This window comes from Aspergillus costaricaensis (genome assembly GCF_003184835.1).
Source record: "Aspergillus costaricaensis CBS 115574 unplaced genomic scaffold BO79scaffold_15, whole genome shotgun sequence".
Classification (NCBI taxonomy): domain Eukaryota; kingdom Fungi; phylum Ascomycota; class Eurotiomycetes; order Eurotiales; family Aspergillaceae; genus Aspergillus; species Aspergillus costaricensis.
The window spans coordinates 623928-648364 of record NW_020291815.1 but is presented as its reverse complement, the minus strand read 5'-3'; the positions used below and the strand labels follow the sequence as shown (position 1 = coordinate 648364).

The 24437-nt window shown below is 50.5% G+C and overlaps 10 protein-coding genes across 10 annotated transcripts; 5 read left to right on the top strand and 5 right to left on the bottom strand.

The window, feature by feature from the left end:
* Positions 1-110: 110 nt before the first annotated feature.
* BO79DRAFT_255026 (NAD(P)-binding protein) lies at positions 111-1162 on the bottom strand (the record flags this gene model as incomplete). Its single annotated transcript, XM_025686107.1, has 2 exons — positions 111-748; positions 808-1162. 2 exons carry the CDS (start codon positions 1160-1162, stop codon positions 111-113), a joined length of 993 nt encoding a protein of 330 aa, XP_025539804.1.
* Positions 1163-1886: 724 nt separating this feature from the next.
* BO79DRAFT_173034 (Leucine Rich Repeat domain protein) lies at positions 1887-3930 on the bottom strand (the record flags this gene model as incomplete). Its single annotated transcript, XM_025679662.1, has 6 exons — positions 1887-2630; positions 2698-3223; positions 3279-3403; positions 3463-3573; positions 3632-3766; positions 3829-3930. The coding sequence occupies 6 exons, from the start codon at positions 3928-3930 to the stop codon at positions 1956-1958; spliced, it is 1674 nt and encodes a 557-aa protein (XP_025539803.1). The 3' UTR covers positions 1887-1955.
* A 283-nt stretch (positions 3931-4213) lies between these two features.
* Positions 4214-6237, top strand: BO79DRAFT_287489 (uncharacterized protein). Its single transcript, XM_025688591.1, has 3 exons — positions 4214-4433; positions 4488-4568; positions 4630-6237. Exons 1-3 carry the CDS (start codon positions 4254-4256, stop codon positions 6109-6111), a joined length of 1743 nt encoding a protein of 580 aa, XP_025539802.1. The 5' UTR covers positions 4214-4253; the 3' UTR covers positions 6112-6237.
* A 970-nt stretch (positions 6238-7207) lies between these two features.
* Positions 7208-8618, top strand: BO79DRAFT_287488 (RNA recognition motif domain-containing protein; the record flags this gene model as incomplete). The annotated part of the gene is made up of 3 exons (XM_025688590.1): positions 7208-7803; positions 7865-7997; positions 8046-8618. The coding sequence occupies 3 exons, from the start codon at positions 7208-7210 to the stop codon at positions 8616-8618; spliced, it is 1302 nt and encodes a 433-aa protein (XP_025539801.1).
* Positions 8619-9349: 731 nt separating this feature from the next.
* BO79DRAFT_194765 (transketolase family protein) lies at positions 9350-11595 on the bottom strand (the record flags this gene model as incomplete). Its single annotated transcript, XM_025681074.1, has 3 exons — positions 9350-10222; positions 10284-11391; positions 11444-11595. The coding sequence occupies 3 exons, from the start codon at positions 11593-11595 to the stop codon at positions 9350-9352; spliced, it is 2133 nt and encodes a 710-aa protein (XP_025539800.1).
* A 355-nt stretch (positions 11596-11950) lies between these two features.
* BO79DRAFT_194761 (putative alcohol dehydrogenase) lies at positions 11951-13497 on the top strand (the record flags this gene model as incomplete). The annotated part of the gene is made up of 5 exons (XM_025681073.1): positions 11951-12325; positions 12382-12509; positions 12563-12722; positions 12775-13243; positions 13294-13497. Exons 1-5 carry the CDS (start codon positions 12120-12122, stop codon positions 13495-13497), a joined length of 1167 nt encoding a protein of 388 aa, XP_025539799.1. The 5' UTR covers positions 11951-12119.
* Positions 13498-15311: 1814 nt separating this feature from the next.
* Positions 15312-17498, top strand: BO79DRAFT_209049 (glycoside hydrolase family 76 protein). The gene is made up of 4 exons (XM_025682517.1): positions 15312-15625; positions 15830-16074; positions 16148-16597; positions 16662-17498. Exons 1-4 carry the CDS (start codon positions 15526-15528, stop codon positions 17238-17240), a joined length of 1374 nt encoding a protein of 457 aa, XP_025539798.1. The 5' UTR covers positions 15312-15525; the 3' UTR covers positions 17241-17498.
* Positions 17499-18133: 635 nt separating this feature from the next.
* BO79DRAFT_265493 (integral membrane protein PTH11-like protein) lies at positions 18134-19647 on the bottom strand (the record flags this gene model as incomplete). Its single annotated transcript, XM_025686880.1, has 7 exons — positions 18134-18636; positions 18711-18775; positions 18838-18936; positions 18972-19210; positions 19258-19325; positions 19376-19415; positions 19456-19647. 7 exons carry the CDS (start codon positions 19645-19647, stop codon positions 18224-18226), a joined length of 1116 nt encoding a protein of 371 aa, XP_025539797.1. The 3' UTR covers positions 18134-18223.
* A 781-nt stretch (positions 19648-20428) lies between these two features.
* BO79DRAFT_194756 (uncharacterized protein) lies at positions 20429-22540 on the top strand (the record flags this gene model as incomplete). The annotated part of the gene is made up of 2 exons (XM_025681072.1): positions 20429-20714; positions 20799-22540. Exons 1-2 carry the CDS (start codon positions 20540-20542, stop codon positions 22538-22540), a joined length of 1917 nt encoding a protein of 638 aa, XP_025539796.1. The 5' UTR covers positions 20429-20539.
* Positions 22541-22683: 143 nt separating this feature from the next.
* BO79DRAFT_265480 (vitamin H transporter) lies at positions 22684-24434 on the bottom strand (the record flags this gene model as incomplete). The annotated part of the gene is made up of 5 exons (XM_025686879.1): positions 22684-22908; positions 22982-23389; positions 23454-23976; positions 24027-24151; positions 24207-24434. The coding sequence occupies 5 exons, from the start codon at positions 24432-24434 to the stop codon at positions 22684-22686; spliced, it is 1509 nt and encodes a 502-aa protein (XP_025539795.1).
* Positions 24435-24437: the final 3 nt, after the last annotated feature.

Genomic DNA, 24437 nt, shown 5'->3' with positions numbered 1-24437 from the left:
CATTGAGTGCCATACTACATCCAGATGACTTGCAAATCAATCATTAACGTTTGATCCATGTAGTAGTTTTTCGTACAGCTAATAAGTAATAAGCTAGTGACACCTCACCATCACGAAGAGTACGGCGCAAGTGTCTCCACCGTCCTGCGCCAAATAATATCACCCGCGTTCATGGCCTGCAACTCCAACATCACCTTCCCCTGGAACAGCTCCTTCATCTTATCATCAATGGCGAACAGATCACCACCCTGAACAGACTTCGTCATAGTCATACCAGCCTTCTGTCCCTCACCAAGCGGAACCCCCCTGCCACCATATTTAGCACTAGTGATCAAATACAACACCTTCTCCGCAGCATCTTCAGGAGACGTTCCAAACGCAGACAACGCAGCTTTAAACAGTGGCCAATACCACTTTCCACCCCAGGCCTTCTTAAAGGCATCTGTACTGACTCCACCAGGATAATGATGGATGAATACCACATGAGGGTTTTCCTGAGCCAATCTCGACATTGACAATGTAGTGTAGGTGGACATCGATTTTGTGAGAGGGCCCAGACCGAAGTGACCTGGTTTCTCGAGATCGATGTCGTCGAGGTAGATGGAAGATGATTCATAACCAGCGTTGAGGATACTCACGATGCGTGGGCTATTGGGCGATGAATTGAGTAAGGGGAGAAGTTCAGTCATCAGCAATATTCGGCTGTAGTAGGTGAGTGCTAGTGAGAGGCTTTTTCCTTCAGATGTTTCTGATAATCATGTTTTGTGAGCTGATACTCCTGGTCAATGGTGATCAGAAGAGGCGTACCAATGCGCTCCCCCGAGGAGATAAAGCCAGCGCTCAGGTACAAGCAGTCAAGACTCGTCTCGCGTCTCCTAATCTCATCGCACAGCTTTTTGGTATCTACTAGAAGAGACAATTGACCTTCCAACCAGGTGATCTGTGCCTGTCTGTTGGATTGTCGAAGCTCATCTAGAAACGATTGATGCTTCTTGCCGTTCCTGCCAATGACAAAGACCCGGACTGGCAGATTCGTAGAAATTAGGCGAGTAAGTGTCGCCTTTCCAATGCCATCTGTAGCTCCGGTGAAGACTGCCGTGCGAGGTACAGTGTCTGATGTGATTCGGGAGTTGGAGGCCCGGATTGCGGAGATGGTGGCCATTGCACGGCTTGAAGATGATTCTTATGACAAACTATAGGTAGTATAGATGAGTAATAGATAGAAGAATATTTGAAACAATGTCGCCCGCTAATTGTGGAGGTGGCAGACGTTATATATGTTGTCGAGGCTAAGAGGAGCGGACTTGAAGTCCGTCCCCAACGGCGATCGCTATCCAAAGACCGTATTACTCGCCTACCCGAGGCGAAGGGTATTCAGTGTTATTACTATAGTAGAACTCAGAAATAAATATCCAAGGATACAGTGTACATTACTATCTGAAAATCTTTCAGTTCTGGGTGCTATTAGTCCTAAGTGGAAAATTGATGATATTGCCCGAAATGTAGACCTGACAGGACTGATTAGAGCCCTGATAAGACGTAATATTTAGATTGAACTGTCTGTTTCCACTGCAGACTTGTGGCGTGCCTGCAGCCATCTCCCTCACAGCAGTGTGCTGAATAATGGGGAGCAACGGAGGGTTGTGAAAATGTCCCTCGTGGATCATGACCTGGTCATGTTGTGAATCGACCCGCGTTATCAGGAGCGCCCCAGCAAAATGTATTTTGATGAGGAGCAATGTCGCATAGGTTATGCAGCAAGACTTATCGTTTGTAAAATATTGGCGGGTAATCTAAACCAGATTGGACTTTGGGGGGTGGGCAGAACAGCCATACCACGTATGCAAACATGGTAGAACTATAGCCCAACATACGATATGGCACCCAATGCAAATAATAAACGCATACCTATGCATGCCAGCATGCTTCAGGGGCGTTTGTTCTGATGCATATAATCACCGAATGACATTGACACCATACGATCGAGCGTAGGTTATTGCCTCGTATGGAATATTGTCACAGTTTTTAATGTATACATACTCAACACGTGGGAAGTCGACATCCGAGGAACGTGCGTCAGCAAGCATTTTGAGCAGACGGCCTGTGACATCGGTGTTGGAGACATCTAGAGCAGTGAGGTTTGACAAACCTTCTACCAAGGTCTTCACGGTAGAGTCATTAATGCCTGGAAGCTGAGGAACTCCGAGCTCAGTCAAATTGACCGAATTCTCGGCCAGAACAAGACTGAGCTTCTCAGAGTCTAGTTGTGGACAGCGGTCGACCACAAGGTTCCGTAATACAGCCTTGGAGTCGACTATGAATCGATGGAGTGTGCGGTAGGTGACCCAAATTAGGTCACGAAGCATAAGAGTATGGAGATTTGGAAGGTGTAAGGGTTGCTCGGGAGAAAAGGGGAATTCCTCCCCAGGTGGAGCGGCACCTGCATGAATGGAAAGGTATTCGAGACTCGGCGGTAAGCTGAAAGTGCCTAAGAATACACCTTTCAGATCCAGTCTACGTAGCCTGGAGTATTGGATAGGGTCAAATGATAGATAGTATGGCGCCCAGACTTTGGGATACGAGTCAAGCCGTAGTTCTTCAAGGTTGGGCATTGAGCAAGACATTGATTCCTGAGATAGCTGTTAGTACCAAAAGCAGCACGAACCCAGACAAAGCTCATGAGACCAGCCAACTTACAGTAGCGGGAGGAATGTATAGAGCAGGAACACGACCTGGTGGCGGAATTGACGCTTCCGTGAGCAAGGTGATACTCTTCAAATTCGGCAGATGTGAATGCCAATGTACTTTGGATTCGGGCGACGGCTGGGCGTTATGAACCTCTAACCGTTCGAGCTGGGATAAGCTTGATAGAAACTTCGCGATATTTTCCTGAGCCACCGGTGTCTGTTTCGCGATAATAAGAGATTTCAATTGTGTTGAGCTCCTGAACACGTCGCAAAGCCCATTAGGCTGTGTGATAGGGTCCCGGATCTCCAAGTGTTCCAATTTTGGACATCTACTTAAAGCTTCTAGCACTCTTTCCTGAAAAGGGGTGGATATGTTGGTCATGACAGCATGAGTTAGCAAGGCACGAGAACGTTGGACAAATGCCCGAAAGGAGCGCCAATGGACCTTGCGTCGGGCCTCGGTGAAATCCAATTGCATCCAAAGTTCTGGCTGTGAGAGCATCCGCTGCCATCCCTTCGAAACTCGCAGAAGAACCCTAGGAGCCTGATCGTCAGCTTGCTTATAGGACCTCTTTGTACAGGCTCACTTACGCCAGCTCCCTAAAATTGAAATACTGCAGCACCATCATGGCCAACTCGAGAGGTAGAGTATCAAAGGGATCTAGTCGTTTCACTGATGCTTTTTCTTTCACCTTGCAATACATTTGAAGTATCATCTGAGCCGGTCAGCCTCCAAAAACGCATTTCGCTGCAAGTTCAGCTCAAACCCACTTACCTTACGACGGGGATGATCTTCAGGCAGAGTCTTTAAGCCATAGCCATAAGCTTTGAGAGCCTTTGCACGATCCCCAGTCAGAAGCAATGTCTGACCATATCGCAAAACGCCCTAACGCTCAATTAGCCTACAGTGAACATAATCGACCATCGCACAGGCTGCAAGCTACCCGTCCATCTTTGGTATCTCTGCGGATCATCTGCCGCGAATCATTGAGCGCGCGATCAAACTGAGTGAGCTTGATGTACGTTGCGGCCCGGTTGTCCAGGATGCTCATCACATCGGCGCCTTTACAAGAGAGAGCCTGTGGGCCAATTGCCTTAGTAGCCTTTTCCTTATCGGACGCGGTGGACCGCGCGAACGCACCTCTGTAAAGGCGGCCAGAGCGTCTGAGTAGTTGCCCTGCCTGAAGAGCAGCTGCCCTCTTCGTTGTAGAGAGTCTCCCTCGCCACGGACTACGCGCGCCATGATGCCAATTGGGAGGATGAGGTTGAGAAGAGGCAAGAGAACGCGCGAGCGACGCGTGCGATAAGAAAAGTGATTTACTTCCCTTTACAGATCAGATGTGGGCAGGTGCATGACATAAGCATACAGCGGAAGTGGGGCGTGGCGGTCACCGGAGTGCGCCTGCTGTTTATGTTCTTCCCCTTTAGGAATCCCGCGGCTGTCGAAAAATAATAATAACAGTCTGGCGGTCCCCGACGCATTATCGCAACCAACACCCCTCGACATCAATCGGCAACTCCTCTCCCTTCAGAGAGGTCGCTGCCACCAGAGCTTGCAGGCAAGCCATGGAGCCACAAAATCTGCAGGCAGCATCTACTTACATTAATAATGTCTTGCTGGCCAGGGGGCTGCTGAAGAGCGGCCATCCCATTGATTTCGCCAACCCTGGAGATGAGGAGGGAGGCACGGCGGCCACAATGGGGAGGATCATCAACTTGGTCAACGATTTGGTTCTACGCAGAGATGTACGGAGCCGCAATGTCCAGGGAAGTTGTTACACTGGCTAACAGCCACAACAGCGTGAAGCCGAACACCGAGAGAATCTAGCAACCACAATTCGCACCCTACGCGCGGAGGAATCGCAAAAAACAGCAGAGTTGGTACGAGGGGCATCAAATGTATACTTTGCGACCGCAAAGAAGGCTAACGATCTGGCTGTAGGAGAAAGTCAAGACGAAGGCCTCCGAGCTAAGCCGCTCCCTGGCTCTCGCGGAGGCGCAGGAACGAGCATTGAAGGCGAACGCTTCTAGTGCCGATTCGACAATCCGAGGACTGAAAGAGCAAGTGCAGCGCATGAAGACGACCATCCAGCAAGTTCGAGCTCAATGCGCCAACGACATCCGCAAACGCGACCTGGAAATGCAGAAACTGAAGTCGCACTTGGCTGAACGCCAGCGCGGAAAGCGGGAAGGGCTGTCGATGACCACTATCAATATCAACCCAGCAGCAAGTCAATCGTCTCGATCTAGACTGGCGGCTGGTGGTGAGGGCATTAACGATCCCGGATACAGCCTCAAGCAGGAAACGAACGACTTCCTTACTGAACTATGTCAAACTCTCAGCGACGAAAATGATACGCTGATATCATTGGCACGAAACACAGTCGAAACTCTGAAGGATCTCCAGGGTCTATCACAAGCCGAAGACGAAGATAAGTCCGCGACCGGGATGGCAAGCGTCGGGGCTGGACGGTCCCTGCAAGGCTCGGTAACGGCACTACCTACCTCTTGTGACGAGCTATCAGCACAAATGGACCATGTCCTCGAGCATCTACGAACACTGCTCACGAACCCATCGTTCGTACCTCTCGAGGAAGTAGAAATGCGGGACGAAGAAATTAAACGACTTCGCGAAGGCTGGGAGAAAATGGAAAGTCGGTGGAGCCAGGCCGTTACAATGATGGATGGCTGGCATAAACGGATCGCCGATGGAGGCCATTCAATTCAAGCAGAAGAGCTCCGACAAGGCTTAGATCTACGCCTAGACATTACGCAAGCACTATCTCAAGACGTGGGGCGAGACACGACCATTCAGTCACCCATTTTCGAGGACCAAGAGGCAGAAGAGGAGGAAGAGATACAAACCGCTGCGGAGGTTACAACCGAGCCTAGTCGGCCTGCAGAGTCTCCCAGGAGAACTCGCCAGTCGACGCGAGAAACGAGATCCAGGAGAGCCAGTAAAGCCTTGAAAGAAAGGAGTGACAACATCATGACTGGACGCTCGCCACGGAAGGTCTCATTTACTGCGGGTCTACAAGACTCGCCTTGCGAGCCGAGCGCGGACGATGAGACGCTACAAGTAAAAGCACACCGTTCGGAAGCGGTAACACGTAGACCATCAAGAAGGAAGGCTGAATCGAAGGGGCTCTCCCGCCAGGGAAGCAGCGCTCAAAGTCCCCAGCCCAAAGAGTCTCGCCGGGCAGCTGCTATCCAAGCAACAAGCAACCAAGCTCGCCTGAGCGTGCCACAGAAGCTAGCAGCTGCTGAAAGCGAGGCCCGGGAGGCAGAACAGGCTCGGAAAGAAAGCGAGAGTCGTAAGCGTGGGCGGGCTCTCAAGGGATCCAGCAAAGGCCACAGGGACCGACGCCGGAGCACACTCACCAGCGACGAGCTGGGAGAGCTGATGGGGATGCCTGCAAAGTGAAGTGACGATTTGTTTCATGATGATGTTCCTGGGAGACAAGCTTATTCGATACCCCCTCGTTCACTGTCTGAGTATATACCTTGCCTGTTTGCATACTTCCTGCCTTGGTGACGACATAATCATGACCTGCTTCTTTCCTCGTTTTGTATAGTTAATACAACCCGGTATAACTACAATACCATAAGTAATTTCTCGAAGCAGCCATTCTATACTTATCCCCACACAGCCCCCTTAGTTCACATGTCGAAATTTCTGCCTTCGGCCATCTCGACCGTCCCTCAGGCCCCAGCTCAACAACAGACCTCCATATCAAGGCCAGAGCTCCACAAACCATGTCATGGCGCTCACTCAATACCTACAGGCTGAGTTTTCCGCACCGAATGTATTGTATCGGACAGAATACCAAGCCTAGAGCCGTATAGTTGTATAGTTCGTCCTCGCACCCAAGGAACCATTCCCGACTTTCCCCAACAAACCCCCGATTTTCCCCGGACAAAAGGACGGACCAACCTATTCGCACATATAGTCGTAGTCCTCTTGACAAATATAGGCGTCTTCAAATTACCGCAGATGGCTCTGGGGCGAATGCACAGCCCTGTTCTGACGTCCCATGCCCTTCATCCCGTAGATGTTATTCCAGGCCAAAAAGCCGCGAGGAGTAACTAGATTCCTCGAGGAATAAGAGGAACATAGTCCGGATCGTAGTTGAAGCCTTGTGGTGGTCATAGTTGCAGTCATTGCTGCGGCGCTCGTTTCTCATACCTCATCGTGAAGGCATAGAGTTCGACGGTGAGTATGTGAGCCTTGCCGGCTCGCTTGTTCTTTGCCTCTCATACTTCTCCCATCACCACAACACTCACGCTTTGGCTACTCGCTATCGTTTGACAGGGTAACCACAGCTTCTCTTATCAATCTCATCTTTTCACACTGCTCGTCGTCCTAGTACGCCTTTGATAAAGTTCTCCTTTAGGAGGATAATATCTGATTCGTGCTTGTTAGCGTCTGTTGCTTAGCTTGGCTTTGCTTGATCGCTAAGTGGAGAAGTTACTCACGGCTTTTGCTTTGAGAAATGCATCCTTCCCCTCAAGCAGTCAACATGGATTTCTGTCAACGGTACCCCAATGCTATTCCATATCCTGGAAAGAAACCTTTTGGCCCTTCTTTCCTTGATAGTACCAGGAAATGGGTTTTCTTCACCGGGGCTCGTATGCAAGTTGGAGGGCAACAGCCTAATTGGCTGTATATGGATATACCTCCTTGGTGTGACCCTAAGATGAGCAGGCATTTGCCTGGGTTTCCAAAGGAACCTCAATGGGATGTGATCATTACGGAAAACGACATACCTGATGGGGATCCTTTCATCTCGGAGATGTCTGATGCCGTCCAGGAACAACCTTATATTATGCCTGCCGATAACCACCCGTCTATTCCTCCTAACCGCCGATTTGCACGTTTGACCCATCCAGGATTCCCAGTACGTCGAGACACCCCCTTGTACCAGATGCTCCGGCAGTTGGTTCCCACCGTGACCAATAGCCCTCCGCAGCCGTCCCCAGATGGTTCAGTTCAAGCCCAGGCGGGATCAAGTAGTTCTGATATTGAAGATGATATCCTTATCGTCGGAGGAATCACAGTCACAGACGACAACGCTCAAGATCTCCTTCCTCTTGAAGCTCGCCTTTTTGTTGGAAAGTAAGAGCTAAACCCCCTTCCAAACTCAGTAGTGGATGGGACAATAACTAACACCCTGCAGTCTACCAAGTGCTCTTGATCCACCTCAGATGGAGTTAGAGCTCAAGAGGATGCTCGGCGAATACGGACGTTGTTATGTCAAAGTGAAGACGAACCCTAATTCTGGCTTGAGAACCGCCTTTGTGCAATTCGAGGTACGCGTCATGCTTCATACCTCAATAGCAATAGCTAATGAAGTGTAGACACCGGAGGTTGCGAATCAAGTCTTTCAAATGAGAAATGGTCAAGAATCGGTATTCAAGCTGCAGCAACGCACTCTCCGGTTCGAGATGGCGAAAGGAAGAAGGAGTGCACCCATTGGCACATATTCCTCCGAAGCCCCTCAACCAGTCCAAAGGCCCACACTAGAAGCCATTGAGGGCATAGTTGAGCCGACCCATGAAATGAACGGCGAAGGTCACGCCGAGCCCGCACATGAGATGAACGGCCAGGGCAGCGTTGATCTCACCCATATGATGAACTGTGCGACCAGCGGCGAGCCCGCACTTATAATGAACGGCGATGCCAGCGGTGATCCCGCAATGAATGGCGAGGGCAGCATCGAGCACGCAAATGATATGAACCACGAGAGTACAGTTGAGCTCCCGCAAGACAGTACCGAAGCGATCCCCGAAAGCAGCGAGCCAGCTGAAGAATCAAATGAGAGGTTCTATAACGCACATGCCAGCGGCACCCGCTCGGCTCCGTGCCTATCTCCCGTATGGCCAGTCTGTGTAATCGCCCCGGAGCAGCGCCTAGATGATTTCATGCTATAATAGCGTTGCTTAGCCTCTGAGAGGTTGATATACCCTTGAGATTTGCTCGATTCTTTATCTCCATTTTGGTTATCTTCAGGTTGTTGGTGTTGATTGTCTCATCTTTTTTCGTTATTTGTGAAGCAGACTTCTGGCTTCTTGTGTCTTGTTCTGTCTTATCCTGTCCTGTCCTGTTCTTTCATGTCTTAGTATGTTTAGCTATTTAGCTTGCAAGTCAGGTCTCGTTGAGGGGAAAGTCCTATCCCGTCCGGGCCTGGCAATACACTCTTGCTTGAACTTTCTTGTTCCCAGGTAACTGGTGTAGTGTGTAAGCATCGTAGGGACCGAATTTGAGTGCGTGTGATACGCGAAAAAAAACTATCTGGCGTCTTGGGAGCGGTGAGTGATGATTCATTCATTGCAGCATCAGCGGAAGCCATTGTGAGAAGATTCCAGGGTTAGGAATAGTCTGGATCCCATAGAGATAAGATCCGAAGCGTCTATAGATAACAACGTGGAGGGGAATTGAGTTGGGAAGAAGGGAGGGGAAGTGGGGAGACTAAAGCAGCGAGGGATGGCGCTTCCGATTCCCCAATACGAGTCCGGCGCGTCTGGGTGGATCCTCTAGTCAATCCCCACATCTCTACTCCGGCCATCTGCCAATTCCTACAGAGTTGGGCTAATCCATTGGTAAGTTGACTTAGGTCTAAGTTTATTCATTGAATGGTAATGATATCGAAAGGATCAGTAGCCTACAGATCCACAAATTCTCCTCGCTGCCACTCTCCCTTCTCAAGTCGGTCCAGATAATCGCCCACCTTGGCCGCCATCACTCCGGTCTCGTAGCCGAAGAATTTGTATGCAGCCTTGCCCGGCAAACTGTGGCCGAATCGGCGGATGTTGATCCCTGCATCGGCATACCGCTCCCAGCCGTTCGGCGCATATGGCTCGATTACCACCGCCGGGATCCCTTGATGGCGTCGCAGGACCGTGCGCTTGTATTCGAGGGCCTGCTGCTCGAACAGTCGCTGGCATGGGAAACTGACGACGCGTACCGCAATCCCTTTAGTCTCCTTCAGCTGCTGGGCTACATCAAGCGCAAATGAGAGCTCTGCGCCGACGCCAATGAGCGTCACTGCGGCAGCATCAGCCTCTTCCAGCACGTACGCGCCATGGGCCACTCCCTCCCGGCGTGTTTGCTTCAACTGGGGCAGAGCGTGACGGGAGGTGGAGATAATGCTGGATGATTTCTTGGCCTCCAGGGCTGCAAGCCAGGCTCCTGCTGTCTCCTCACTATCGCCCGGTCGAATATACAGCAGGTTTGGCATAGCACGGTAGAGCGCTGCCAGCTCTATCGGCTGGTGTGTCGGACCATCTTCTCCCATGCCAATGGAATCGTGAGTAGCAGCGTGGATAACCTGAAGGTGTTGAAGAGCTCCCATGCGCACAGCAGGAGCAGCATAAAGATAGAACATGAAAAAGGAAGAAGTGATAGGGATGAATGTGTTTGGAGCGAACGCTGCCAGCCCGTTCGAGATGGCACACATGGCGTGTTCACGCACTCCGAAGTGGATATATCGGCCGGAATAGTTACCGTTGATATTGCAAGTGGTACGTAGATCAGGCTGTATGTAGTAAGTATGGTGCCACGAAATGGTCTAAGAGAAACAGCAAGAATGAACTTACGTGCTGGAAATCAACTTTGCCCGGCCAGATCATGTTCACGGACGGGCTCAGGTCAGCCGTTCCGACCATGAAAGATTTGATATCTTTAGCCAGAGGGTTGAATACTAGGCCGGATGAGGCTCTCGTAGCCGTTGGCTTATCAGGGAAGCTGGAAGGTATAAGGTCCTTCCAGTTCGAAGGCAGCTCTCCGCGAATGCGTCTCTGGAACTCTTCCCCAAGCTCAGGATGTTCTGCGCTATATTGCTTCACTAACGAGTTCCACTGCTGAACAAGAGCTTCTCCTCGAGCAGGGAGCTCCTGGAAGAACTCTCGGACTGTATCACTGATGACGAAGTGCTCCTCAGGGTTAAAGCCATACTTCCTCTTCATCTCTGCTACGTCTGGAGCACCAAATGCAGCACCATGAGCAGCAGCCATGCCTTCCACCTTGCTGCCTAGACCAATGACGGTCCGGACGTTTATGAAAGTAGGCTTTTCTGGAGAGGCGCGAGCCTCCTCCAAGGCTTGGACAATCCCCTCGATATCGTAGCAACCGTCTTCCACATCAATGACGTTCCAGCCACAGGCACGCATCTTAGCGTTGATATCCTCTGTGTTGGTCAGATCGACTGAACCATCGCAGGTTATCTGGTTGTTATCGTAGATGACTGTCAGGTTGTTGAGTTTGAGATGGCCCGCGAAGGAGATTGCCTCGAGCCCGACTCCTTCTTGCAGACATGCATCTCCTATCATACACCAGGTGTGGTTGGATACGACATCGTACCCAGGACGATTGAAGTTGGCCGCCAGGTTCTTCGTGGCCATGGCAAGACCAACAGCATTGGCGATGCCCTGACCTAAGGGGCCTGTGGTGACTTCGATGCCCTCGTGTTCGATTTCCGGGTGGCCCGGGCATAATGCGTCGACGCGGTCGGAGTGGTAGGACTTAAGCTGCTCGAAAGTCATGGCTTTGTAGCCAGTGAGATGTAAAAAGGCGTACTGGAAGAGGCAGGTATGGCCGTTGGAAAGGATGAAGCGATCGCGGTTGAAGTAGTCTGGGGTGTGTGGCGCATATCGCATAACATATCGCCAGAGGGCGACTCCTATGGCCGCCATGCCAATAGCTCCACTGGTCAAGTTAGTCAATACCCTTTGCTCTGCTGAGCTCATTATCGGTGGACTCATACCCCGGGTGGCCTCCGCCGAACTGCTGGCACAGGTCGGAAATTAGAAGACGGAATGATTTCAAGACATGGTCGTGATCTTTAGACAGCTGGCGCACCAGCGGCAAGGCCGAGGCGCCATTACTTCGCGGGACAGGACCAACAGCCATAGTTGCAGGAATGATTCTGAGGGCGATACATGGCGCGGGGCAAGATGGGACATGGGTCAAATTTATAATAGACACGGTGCCCAGAGCAGAGAAAAGGTGGGAACAGAACAAGCCGAGCTCTGCAGAGTGAAGGTGGACTGAGCTTGAAGAACTGGATCCGAATAACCTCATCAGGCAGCATTAAGCCCATTTCCCAATCGGGTAATTGGAGGCGCCAACCACCAGATCGGGGAAAGCGGATGTGGAATACCCAAAAGGGTAAGTACTGGTTCCGACCCCAGAAATTCCATGCGGGGAAGATATGACCTGGACTAAATCCACGCTGGGTCATCCGTGCCTCCAGTTGCCATCTCCATGATGCCCAGGCAAAGGTAGCTTATCTCCGCTGCATCCTATTGCTCGAGTTCAGTAAATGTGTCACTCCCAGCTAACCTGGGGACGCCCAAGATGTTTTCAGCTTAAGCCAGACGCACCCCAGGCGTCTTCTCTAACTCCAACGTTCAGATCATACACCACCCAACACCATGGCCCCTTATGTCCTTCTATCGAGCCCGGCTCCAACGTCTACCTCAAAGTCATCGCCGACGGAGCAGGTGCAATTGTCGCCTCCATTCCCTAATCCCTCTCTCCAGATCACAGCAGATCACAATCTCAAATTTGTCCCCGCCCCGGTGTATGCGCCACGGCGAGGTGAGGTCCTACTGCAAATCAAAGCCACTGGCGTCTGTGGGTATGCAAGAATATTGGCTATATTTACATGTGCACACTATTCGCTAACGTGCTCAGGTCTGATATTCATTTCTGGAAAACCGGTCGCATTGGAGAGCTAGTCTTCGAGGGAGATTGCATAATTGGCCATGAAGCAGCGGGGGTGGTGCTAAAGTGTGGAGATGGAGTGACCCATCTCCAGCCTGGTTAGTCACGCTGTGCATTATGTCTGCAATGGATAACTTATCGGAAGGCACAGGTGACAGAGTCGCCGTCGAACCTGGGGTTCCTTGCGAACAGTGCTTCCTCTGTGATGACGGTCGCTACAACCTTTGCGAGGACGTCCAATTTGCGGGAGTATATCCTTATGCGGGTACCATCCAACGTTACAAGGTCCACCCAGCCAAATGGCTACATAAGTGCGTTTCGGTTCCCATTGGATTGACTAAGTATGCTAAATTGTCTTTACAGGCTTCCTGACAATATATCCTATCTTGAAGGAGCCCTCCTAGAGCCACTTTCGGTCGTCATGCGCGGAATCCAGGTCGCGCGTCTTCATTTAGGTCGTGGTGTAGTCGTATGCGGTGCTGGACCTATTGGACTGATCGCCCTCGCAGCTGCTCGGGCATCAGGGGCCCACCCCATTGTCATCACAGATATTGAGCCAAAGCGACTCGCCTTTGCCAAGGAATTTGCGCCTTGGTGTAACACATACCAGGTTAATCCAGCACTAGATGCGGAAGGCAACGCCAAGGCAATCCGAGCAATTTTTGGTCCGGACGAGTACCACGCCCCAGAAACTGTATTAGAGTGTACTGGTGTTGAGAACAGTGTGTGTACCGCAACATTTACCGCTCGTCGGGGTGGTACGGTGGTCGTCATTGGCGTGGGAAAGGCAGTAATGAATAACCTGCCATTTATGCATATTTCCCTGGCAGAGGTAAGCCTTCCTCGTGTTAGGCTTGAGCATAAGATCACTAACCAAGACAGATCGATTTGCGGTTCATCAACCGGTACCGTGATACCTGGCCGCCTGCAATAGCGTGTCTCAGTGGGGGCATACTGGACTTGAAGAAATTGGTGTCGCACGTTTTCCCTCTAGAGAAGGCCGTGGATGCCTTGAATCTGTGTGCGGATACCAGAAACGGGAGCATTAAGGTGACCATAGTGGATGAGGTCGAAGCAACGCTGTGAGTATTTGCAGAATACATGGCAGAGGCGAAGACAAATAGAGAGGACCAAACGAGATACCTCTTCCAGTGGCTATTCCAGTCGATAATCTCCAAGTAAGCTCTTCGCTATGCCACAACATTGAGCACGTAATAGTATTCAAGACTCAATTAGACCCGGTGGAACCATCTACTAGTACTTAAAGCATGTGCGGTGGGAGATGATGCTAGTAACTAAGTAGTATATATTTTCGTTAAGGAATTAGTCTTCTTGTCTTCTGTGCAGTATATATAGTTGATGAGATCTTATGTATATTTGACTTGAGGAATAGATAAGAAAAGGAGTGCACTGATCAATACAGGATCATATTAGACATCAACATTGCATATTTATCGTCCTGAGCTGAGTGAGCAATGGCTTGTAAACATGAAACTCAAGTTTCGCTTACGGGAACATAGTGGTGGAGACGATGACGGAGACGGGGAGGGCGGCATATTGATAACTGAAAGTAAGACAATGTCTCAGTCTCTTTTTTCCCGTCGGATTATCCACCCTGTATACTTATGATTCGGAAATAACTGATAGTTATCAATGGAAAACGATATGAATGACTGCAGTGTGCTGTTTGCCTAGATGGCATCATCAATGACAATGAAGTACTACCTTTGTTGATAGTCAGAAGGAGAGATTAACAAACCAGACAAACATCGATGTCCCGTCACATGACAGACCGGGATCGGAGTGTCAAGGCTGACACACGCAGGTACTTCCGCAGTTAACTACGGCGCAGAAGTCTAGAACGGCTCATTGCCATCCTGCAGAAGGGGGGATAAATGCGAAGAACTCAGGTTCAGAAAATTGAGCGACGAACGAGGTCCCATAGTTTGTGTTGGGTGTTGGAATACCAGGCACCGAAGATCAAGAGCGACAGGAAGAACGCTCTGAATAGTAACCAGATACAGCCCTTCGCAGCGATCGCAAGCTTCGACCCCAAAGCAGGTGACGATCCTGATCAAAGAGCGCTGATGATGGCGCGTCCGAGCAGAGACAAACTCCCCAATGGCATTCCGAGTGGTGCTTGTGATGTACCCGCCAGGGGGGGGGGGCCTGACTGTTCCCCCCCGATCGGCTGATTGGGTTCTGCCAAGATCACAGGCTGCAATGACAGTTCAAACTGCGGAATGCCCGGCATTGCTTGGTGAGGATTAGCAGTGCTGGGCAAGAAAGCTTGTGATAGCAAGACATGCCTATCTTTGCGACCGGGCGCAAAGTTGCGAGACGGACTGATTGTGGCAGCCATTCATGGGGAAAGGGAAGTCAAAGAGGATCCATGGTACCCGCCGGGCCAGAACTCACTCAACTCAGCCTTTGTTCGGGATTATTGTTTGGTTTGATTTTCCAGGGGCAAGAAAAAGGGAAAGAAACATCCCAAAGAAGAAATTGATGATCGGAATATGCCGTATTCGTATTGTGGCCTCAGGCTCACATTGATATTTATTATCAGAACTTCCAAAGTACTTCCCTCCAGCCTCAACTTCTCTCCAGGGAACCAAATAAATAAACTCGGATGACTATTGGGGCAGGAATTTCATCACCCTCTTTTAGCTCCTTTCTGAACCCCTTCTGACCCTGTCACACCATGACCCTTGGGGTCAAGGAGAAATGCGAGGGCGAGGACGCTGATTGCACGAGGAGCTGACGTGGACGGGGACCAACTCCACCAGTGCCGATGGTTGGCTTTTTTGGGCCTTTCTTCCCTTCTTTTTTTCCCGCCGATTAAAAATAGGCCTGGCCCGGCGTCTACGCAGCTTGATTTCCCTCTTGCTTTTCTTGTCTTGCTGCAATGCCATCATCCCCATTCTTGACTTGACTGTCAACTGTCTCCATCCATCCTATCACCCCCTCTTCCCTTCACACTCTCGTTTACTCTCCGTTTCTGCTGGTCAGTCTCTTCCTTGACCGTGTCCCTCGCTTCTATACATTCGTTTCCTTCCCATCTTCTCCTCCTCCCACCCCTTTTTCTCTCTCTTTCCCTCCCCGCTCCCTCCCGCCATGCGTCTCGTTCGAGATTGCCTGTATGGGGGGTTATTCCTAAACACGGCGCTTTTCTCTCAGCTCTCCCACGCCATTGATATTGATATCAGCAGTACCAGTATGCTTTCCCCCCCATTTCTATCTCTTTCTCTTATTACATCCTCTGCTGTCACCGCCCGTCCCTTATCCCGTTCTCCTTCCCCTCTCCTACATTATTGGCAGCAGTTGCGTCACTAATTTTAGTCCCCCGTGTCTTCCAATCCAACAACATACACCAGTTCCGTGAATTGACAACTGATTACCATCATCACCGTCCGTATAGGTTCCATCAAGGATGCCGCCAGTAAGACCGCCTACGGGTCCATGACTTGGTATCATGGAAACGAAACCGGTCAGATTCCCGGTGCTTTCCCTAGCAAGTGGTGGGAAGGTAGTGCACTCTTCACAAGTTTGCTCCTCTATTGGTATTACACCGGAGACAGTACCTACAACGACGAGGTCCGTCAGGGTATGCAATGGCAGGCGGGTGACTGCGATTACATGCCCGCCAACTACAGTAGTTACTTGGTAAGCGATATGACGATACCCATTTCCCCCCCTGAGCTTGAACAATAGTCTGACTCTTCTCGCCGTCTGTTAGGGTAACGACGATCAAATGTTCTGGGGTCTTGCCGCCATCACTGCTGCCGAGATCGAATTCGCCGACAGCTCCTCCGGATACTCCTGGCTCGCTTTGGCCCAGGGCGTTTACAACACTCAGGTCGATCGATGGGACGATTCGACATGTGGCGGTGGTCTGCGCTGGCAGATCTATCCTTATGAAGCCGGTTACGCCATGAAGAACTCCATCTCTAACGGAGGTCTGTTCCAACTCGCTGCCCGCCTGGCCCGCTACACCTCCAACGACACGTACGCCGACTGGGCAGAGAAGATTTTCGATTGGTGTGCCTCGACTCCGTTGTTAAACAACCAGACTTGGAACGTGGCCGACTCCACCGATGTCGATAATAACTGCAAAACCCAAGGAAACAATCAGTGGTCTTACAATTACGGTGTCTTCTTGACGGGAGCCGCGTACATGTACAACTATGTAAGTAATTTCGGCTCCCCGCCAGGTGTGGAGGAAGCAGGTGCTAATTTAATGCCATTCGCAGACCGGCAAGGCCAAATGGAAGAACGCGGCGGAGGGTCTCTTGAACGTGACGCTCGACACCTTCTTCCCGGCGAAGTATGGTGGAAACATCATGTCCGAAATTCTCTGCGAACCGGCCGAAGTGTGCAACGACAACGAAATTCTGTTCAAGGGACTCGTCACGGGATGGCTTGGGCTTGTGGCTCTGATTATGCCGTCGACGTCCAGTCTCATTCTGCCAAAACTGCAGGGGTCCGCCGAAGCTGCCGCAGCTTCCTGCAACGGAATGGGCAACAACACCTGTGGTGTGCGCTGGTATCCCAAGAAGTGGGATGGGTGGAACGGAATGGAGGAAGAGATCGCCGTCACCAACGTTCTGGCCTCCGCATTGTATAGCACGAAGCAAACGGCCCCTGTGACCTCCAGTACTGGCGGCAACAGTACTAGCGATCCGAACGCGGGTACAGGCGACAACACCGGTGACAGCGGCAGTACCGAATCGAAGATCACCACGGGCGACAAGGCGGGTGCCTCCATCCTGACCATTGCTTTTGTGGGCATGTGGGGAGGTATGATCGCTTGGATGGTCATTGGCGGTTGAAATAAACCACCAACCTACAAAGTGTTGTGATTTGTCTGTCTATAGTGATTCTGTAAATATGGCTGGGCGATTCCCCTCTTTGTCCTTGCTATGTTCTTTTATTTGGGCGGTTTCGGAAAGGCGCAATGTGTCTATAGGTCTACTACTACATTTTTGTGAATGCCTTCTCATGCATGTATATAATCTAGATAAGTTGGTTTGGACTGGACTGGTTGGCCTGGGTACGTGTCAGGTTTCCTGTACTTGATATCATTCGTTCGTGTGACTTATTGTTGAAAACATAAACATTGATTATTGTTGATACAAAGATGTACTCTGAATCATCCGAAGACACATAATCCCTCTCAAAGCCGACCTACATAGCATCTCGGGAACGACCTGTTCTCTACTAGTTAGTAACTGCTAATAGATAAAAAACCCGAATAATGTTACTATATATCTATACGAACCCTAAATTTGTAGCAGCTACGCCCCAGCCCAACCAGAAAAGCTGAAAATGCGATCTAAAGACGGATGTAACCAAGCCAGCCAGAAGCCAAAAGGTAGAGTTCCTGAGAGTATGTGATTCATATCTATGTTCAGTGCAAATCTATACTAGTAGTATACTATCAATCGCCTCGATGTCGAGTTAATACTCCTGCTACTACTAGTACTTCGCATTTGGCATTACTCTCCACAAGCTGATCCAGTATTACATCTTTAATTACAATACCTACACTAGTTAGTATCTTGCGAGAATAATATATCCACTTCGGTGGTATGGAACCAACTTCAGAGGGTTTCCGACTACGTATCTCCTTGGGTGAGAATGGAGGGAGGGGCTTTTATGAGTTACTATTCCGTTGTTACCATGGTCCTATAAAGTTCCAAAGTAAGGGGTGACTGTTCATCTATTTTTGTCTACCTCAACATAAGAAACCCTCCCCTGACAGGGACACAAATGAATGACCACTCTCTAGACATACAGCACCAAAGGAGATTTATCACCGACGACCCTCCACCGTCTGATGAAATTCTCTCTTCACTGTAATAGCATTTGGGAAATTACTCAACCGCACTACCTCCATCCCCGTCTCCATGTCTACCACCTTTTGCACAGCGAAATCATGTGGCCCCCCAGGGAGATGGCTGTCATTCGAAGAATTGCCGTTCTGTAATTGGATCCAATGTTCATTGAGCGTTTCGTCAAGACGGTGTCGGCGAGGGCGCGACCGTGACATGAAGTTCTTGGACTCGCGCCCATACTGTAGGTGGGGAAGGGAGGAGCTGCCTCCTGTTCGGCTGGTGACTTTTTGTGCGGCTTGCCTGAAGAGGCGGTAGATGATGGGGAGGTTGGCGCAGAGGATGCCCTCGAGCGATTCAAAACCGGATAGGACTCCGAGGTCGACGCCGTCCCCTTTGTTTGTTTCATTTAGTGTGTGTTCAAGTGTGGTGGTAGTTTGTGGAGGTGGAAGAGGGGCGAGGACGCACAGGTGATGTCGGACGAGCTTTCGGCAAAGACGAAGGCTAGACGGGCAGCGCTTATACCGCATGTTCTGGTGATCATGGAAGTGTCAGTGCTTGGCTGGTAGCGAGGGCAGTATGGGAAGGAGATTACATGAATCCAATTGAAAATATAATACAGAGGGCAATTTTATTGCTCCGGGTCGTACGGAGCCGCACAATCACTCTTATTGGGAGAGCAAAATGACAAGGTCTGTGATCATGTTGGAGGTATTGACGTAGTATGACAGTGCGCTGGAGTTGAAGCAATGGCCTTTGACACTGACATCCCAGATAGCCTCCAGTGGTTGACAGAGCAGGCCCATAAAGATCTCAATGGTCGCAATCCACAGGCAGACGAATGTGACGCAGCCAATTACTATCCTGCGGAACCACTGTATAGCGAATATGCGGTAGTATAAGGTGAGGATTCCGAGTTTGACACTTGCCAGGCCGACATTATAAAGGTGGCTAGCAACATAGTCTCCCTATATATGTGTCAGTTACATCGGAGGTAGTCAATGGCTCATTGTACCTTCAAGAATGCCTGTAGATCACTAGTCGCAAGAATTGAAGCATGTTTACCGAAACCATGACGCACCCCTACGTACTTTAGCTGGATTTCGGTCAGAGACGCGTGAGGGCATTCATACCGACAGCCAGCATGATAATACTGTACGCTACCTCTAGTATCTAATCAAAGACAACAAGGATCGTCAGTATGCGCAGGGACCGGGCGATAGGGAGGTAAATGCACCGTGGCTAGGGTAATTAGGTAGTCATCTGCATGAAAGCGGTCCTCTGATGGACCACGAACTTTCACAAAAAGCCGTAAACCTGTGCATAGCACCATACAGACGATAGAAACGGTGTATCCAGCTATCACCACAGGTGCCCTCGAGGCAGTCTCTTGCGAGCTCGTCATGATAGCCTACATGCCCTGAAACACACCATGTGCCCAGAACTTTTGGTCAATCCGAGGTTCCTGCAGGCCCCGATCGGTTTATAGGGCTCTAGATCTCATGGTGCAGGCCTGCTAAATACTTGCTGAAATTGAAATCCTGCCAATGAACTAATGGGAAACTCCATGGTCTGGACCTGGATCGAATACAGCAGGATTAGTCGCGTAATTTCTTTGCCTGAGGCGGGAAGAGAGAATTCGCACACATGGTGGGGATTCGAGGATATTGCCATACTAGTAGTTGAGACAGCTCAGTCAAATGGCCGCATCGAACCATCTCACAAAGTGAACCTAGATTTGGTGGATAACTGTACCATCTAGCGCTCGGTCCAGGATGGTCTTCACGTGGAGTCCGATCCTCCGATGAAAAGCCTAGGAACGCGCTAGTTTGGTTGGAAGGCGTCAGTAATCGGGTTACCGCCGATGGTTAGACCCGATGACAGTGGTTCGAGGCGATTGGACACGCAATCACACCGTTAGTTTCAGCTTGCTATCCCACTAAATGATGAAGGGGGGAATCCAGCGACTGTTGGCTGACGGACCGTTCCTACCGTCTTCAGGGTACGGGGAAACCTCATTAGTGTCCGCCTCGGACGCGATTAGCGTTCCGATGGCGGATGGAGCTTCATCCACTCGCCAATCCCATCCAGCCCTCGATATTAACCGCATGTTAGGCTTTCAGCTCGCCCGTGGCCACCCCGAGGTAGGAGATGGCCGTGTGTCTGGCCGTCCACAATAGCCTTCCCCCTCCGTAAGCCTGTTTAGCCCGCTCGGAGTCCCCCAAAGGTCTGTTCCCCATCTTATCCTTCTCACAAGGGAAATAACTGGATCTGGCGCTGAGTGTCATAGTAAAAATATGATTGACTGTCGACATGTTCATCTCGTGGTCGTTGAACCCTGGCCCTCCAACTTCCCCCGACTCAGATTCGTCACCTCCGATGACATCCCAGCCCAGAATCCGGTCCCGCAGCGGTTGTCTTACGTGTCGTCGGAGACGGGTCAAATGCGACGGTGCGTGTTGTCCATTGCCTGTCCCATTCCTAGGTTGATAGGAGCCTCGTGCTCCTAATGACTCGATCCGGTGTTCTGCACGGCAAATTTGATCGACAACGAAGCTCATTCTCCGGTGCGTACAGAAGCTCATCCAGTATGTATGCGCTGCCAACGGTCGAAGAACCAATGCAACTACGGGGTTCGCCTTCAATGGGAGGATGATATGCGGGCCGCGGGGAAATGCCATGGACGAACCGGGATCGTAGCCAGAAGGGGTTCGCTTCGATGCAAAGAATCTGAAGAGGACGATCAACTTCCGTCTTCGAAGCGGATCGAACGCAAAGATCAACTTGGTAGCGACGGGGAATCCGCATTGATCCTCACTCCACCCTCTTCGCACAGCCCACTGCGGGCCGCGACGTCAAAAAGCGTTTCTTTTTTGACCCGAGACACATATCAGAGTCAGTATCATTACTGGAAAGAAAGCAAGGTCCAGTCATCAAATACCAATTTCCGAACCTTGCCTTGGACCCTCGGTGTACCCGATGTTGATGATGTGTGCTTGTCGTTTTACGAGTCGATGATGTGCCCTGCTGCCGTTACTATCGACAACGAGGAAACCAATCCTCTTCGCAATACAGTAATGCGCATGGTATTTCGGTCTGAATTGGCATATTATTCTGTACTCATGACCAGCGCGCAGTACCTGAGATCAATCGATAGTCGCTTTGAACTATTTGAAATGCAGGTCCGGCAAAGGGTACTCAAAGGCTTGCGTCAAGCGTTAGCGGAAAGTTGTTTTGAGTTTGAAGACGTGCTGCTGCCGACTATATTTCTCTGCTCTTCGGCTGTATGTAATCTCCTCGGTCTTGGTATTCTCATGAGTGTCAGTATTGACTCGCCGCAGATATCCCACAGCTGTGACGCCTCTTGGGTTCGCCACCTGACATGTTTCCAGATGGTCATCAAGCAGAGGATTCGTCGCCACACAAAAACATATGTGCCGCAACTTTTCATGAGTTACTTCTCGGCGCATCTGGTGCTGGCAAAGTCCCTTTTCCCAATTGACAAGGTACTACCAGCTTTAGAAGTGCGGAACGATCCCTCGTCACCTGTAGAAGAAGGGACTTGCTGGACATCTTCAGAGTCACTGTCCAAGGCCATGAAGCCGGATACGCTTCGCGAAATTGACGTGTGGAATGGCATGAGTAACCGCATGCTCCTGCTTATTAATGATATATTGAGCCTCAAGGATGATGTGCAGGTCATGTATGGAGAAGGGTTCGAAGTTGAAGAGAGACGAAGCGCCATCGAGGCCAAAATTATCACTTTACAAAGGAATCTCCAGGACACAACACATTTGCTCCCTGAATCACTGCGACGATGTCAGGATTCCGCCGAGGTTGTCCATAGGCGTCGTCTTCTTGAGTACACTGGCGAATCCTATCGTCTTGCTGCGTGCCTGCTTCTCTCAGAAGCGTCCACGCCAGCTTTCCTCGGCTACACCAGTGAACACAGTCTGGGGTTGGATGCAACGCGGAAGCAGCGCCATGTCGACTATATCCTATCTCTGGTAGAATCAGTAGTCTCATCGCTGGATCACCTCCCAATCTCCTGGCCTTTATGGCCACTTTTCATTGCCTCGTGCTGCAGTACGACCGTATCTGAGAAAGCACGGGCCTTGGCACAATTCCAGGCAGCTCAGGCAAAAGCCCCGTATGAGAACACGGTACGGGCACAGACAGTTGTTGAATTACTGTGGCAGCGACGTGAGCTTTATGTGGCAGGGGAGAGAACACGAACCGGTCGGTTTGAGTGGGAGTTGGTGATGGAATTCCTGGGGTGGCAGACGAGCTTCGCCTGAGGATTCTTCGTCACCTGATTCACGTGCACATGATTTCCAGCTGTATACCCCAGGCATCGTTTCCAGAAATAAGCAGTATCAATTTTCTTCACTTTTTCAACCCTACTGCACACTTATTCTCCTGCACCTGCTTCTATCCTATCCTACAAACAGTACCGATAGTTTTCGTTCTGCCAATCTGTAATATCGCCTGAATAGTTGTGGCCCGAATACGCCTGGACAGCATCCTCCATCTCTGGTGACTCGGGCTCAATGGTCCGGCCCTGCTTGCGATTCCTTCGCTCATTCTCCCACATCATGTATACTCGCAGAGCAATGACATCCGCGACAGCAATGCAGAAGCAGGCCAGAATAGCGGCGAACGCAGTCTACACGTACCGTCAGTACCTCAATAACAGCAGACAAAGGAAGACTGAGTGAAATGGAAGAGAGAGCTCTTACCAAGTACTTTGGCGCTTCGTTGGTCTTGAACAACTGCGGGCCGGCAATATTTCCCACGCAGTATCCAATGAAAAGTATAGCTGTCACAGTACTTTTTTTGGTGAATCCGGCAAAGTTGCTTGAGACCAGACTAAGACTAAGAGGCCATCCGGCACCAAAGACACTGACGAGCCAGACCCCTACCAACCGACCCCATTTCTTCTCGGTAGGGAGCTGCCGCATGAGGAGAATACCGATGAGGCTGACCAGAAGAGTGATCATCATCCAGTAGCAGCGGAGACCACGGAAGCGATTGCACGTGAACGCACTAACAAGCAGAAAGACGAGAGCCACAGCAGCCATGGGGATGCTGTACAGGAGAGTGTTGAAGGTATCGAAGCCGAAAGACTCAATAACCAGGCTAGAGAACTGCCTACTTGTTTAGTGCATGTTTCTTTCGTTCATATGGTTCAGATGGCTTGAGAGAACTCACGTTTGTTATGCCTCCATTTGGTAGGGAGACCATGAAATTGTAGACGAACAAGAACCATGTTTTCGGGTCAAGCCATGCTTCAATAAATTGATCTTTCTTCCATTTGCGGCTCTGGTAGCTCTTCTGGCATGCCTGCGCGCGAAGGTAGGCGGGCTCGCGCTGATTCGGTTGAAGGAACTTGGCGTTACGTGGGGAGTCGGGCAGGACGAAGAACAGGAATATCGACCATCCCAGGGTGATCAGTCCGAAAATGATGAAGAGCCATTGCCACGGCCCCAATCTGTCTTCAATGTGACCGATGGCGTAGGCGAGAACTCCTCCGAAGATTGCAGCAACGCCATTTCCTGCGAACCAGATGCAGCTTCGCAGAGCGTGCTCTGATGGCGTATACCACATACTCACGACCAAGGTGAACCCGGGGCTTATGGCGCTTTCAAAGACTCCCAAAAGTACACGTAGGACGGTCATCCCTGCAAAGTTGGAAGCTGCTGCGTGGCATGTCAAGACAATAGCCCATAGAATCCTGGCCCGCGTTAGTATATTGTTATATGGGTTGGAAGGGTACTAGCGTACATCATAGTAGAAAGGTATTTGCCGAGCGGAAATTTTACAAAACCCAGGGATACAGGGTAGGATGCGACTAGGTAACCGAAATAAAAGGCACTCGAGGTCCATGAGTAAAGAGCTGTGGTCATGTGCTGATATAATGTTAGGTGAAGCTGAAGCTGAGGAGCACACGGGATCGGAGCATACCGTGCCACTCAGAAGGCCCAGGATCGATGCATACGACAAGGTGGTCTTGTCGAGATATTGCAGCAAGTATGAAAAAAACATTAACGGAAGAAGGCAAAGATCAATGCGGCAAATGATGGCCTTCTCATCCCTCTCTGAAAGATGTTGGATAGTCTCACTGGGGCCCTTAGCAAAGCTCTTCTCGTCCTCCGTTGGAGGAGAGGAGTTCGTACTGTCCGAGGCGGACATGTC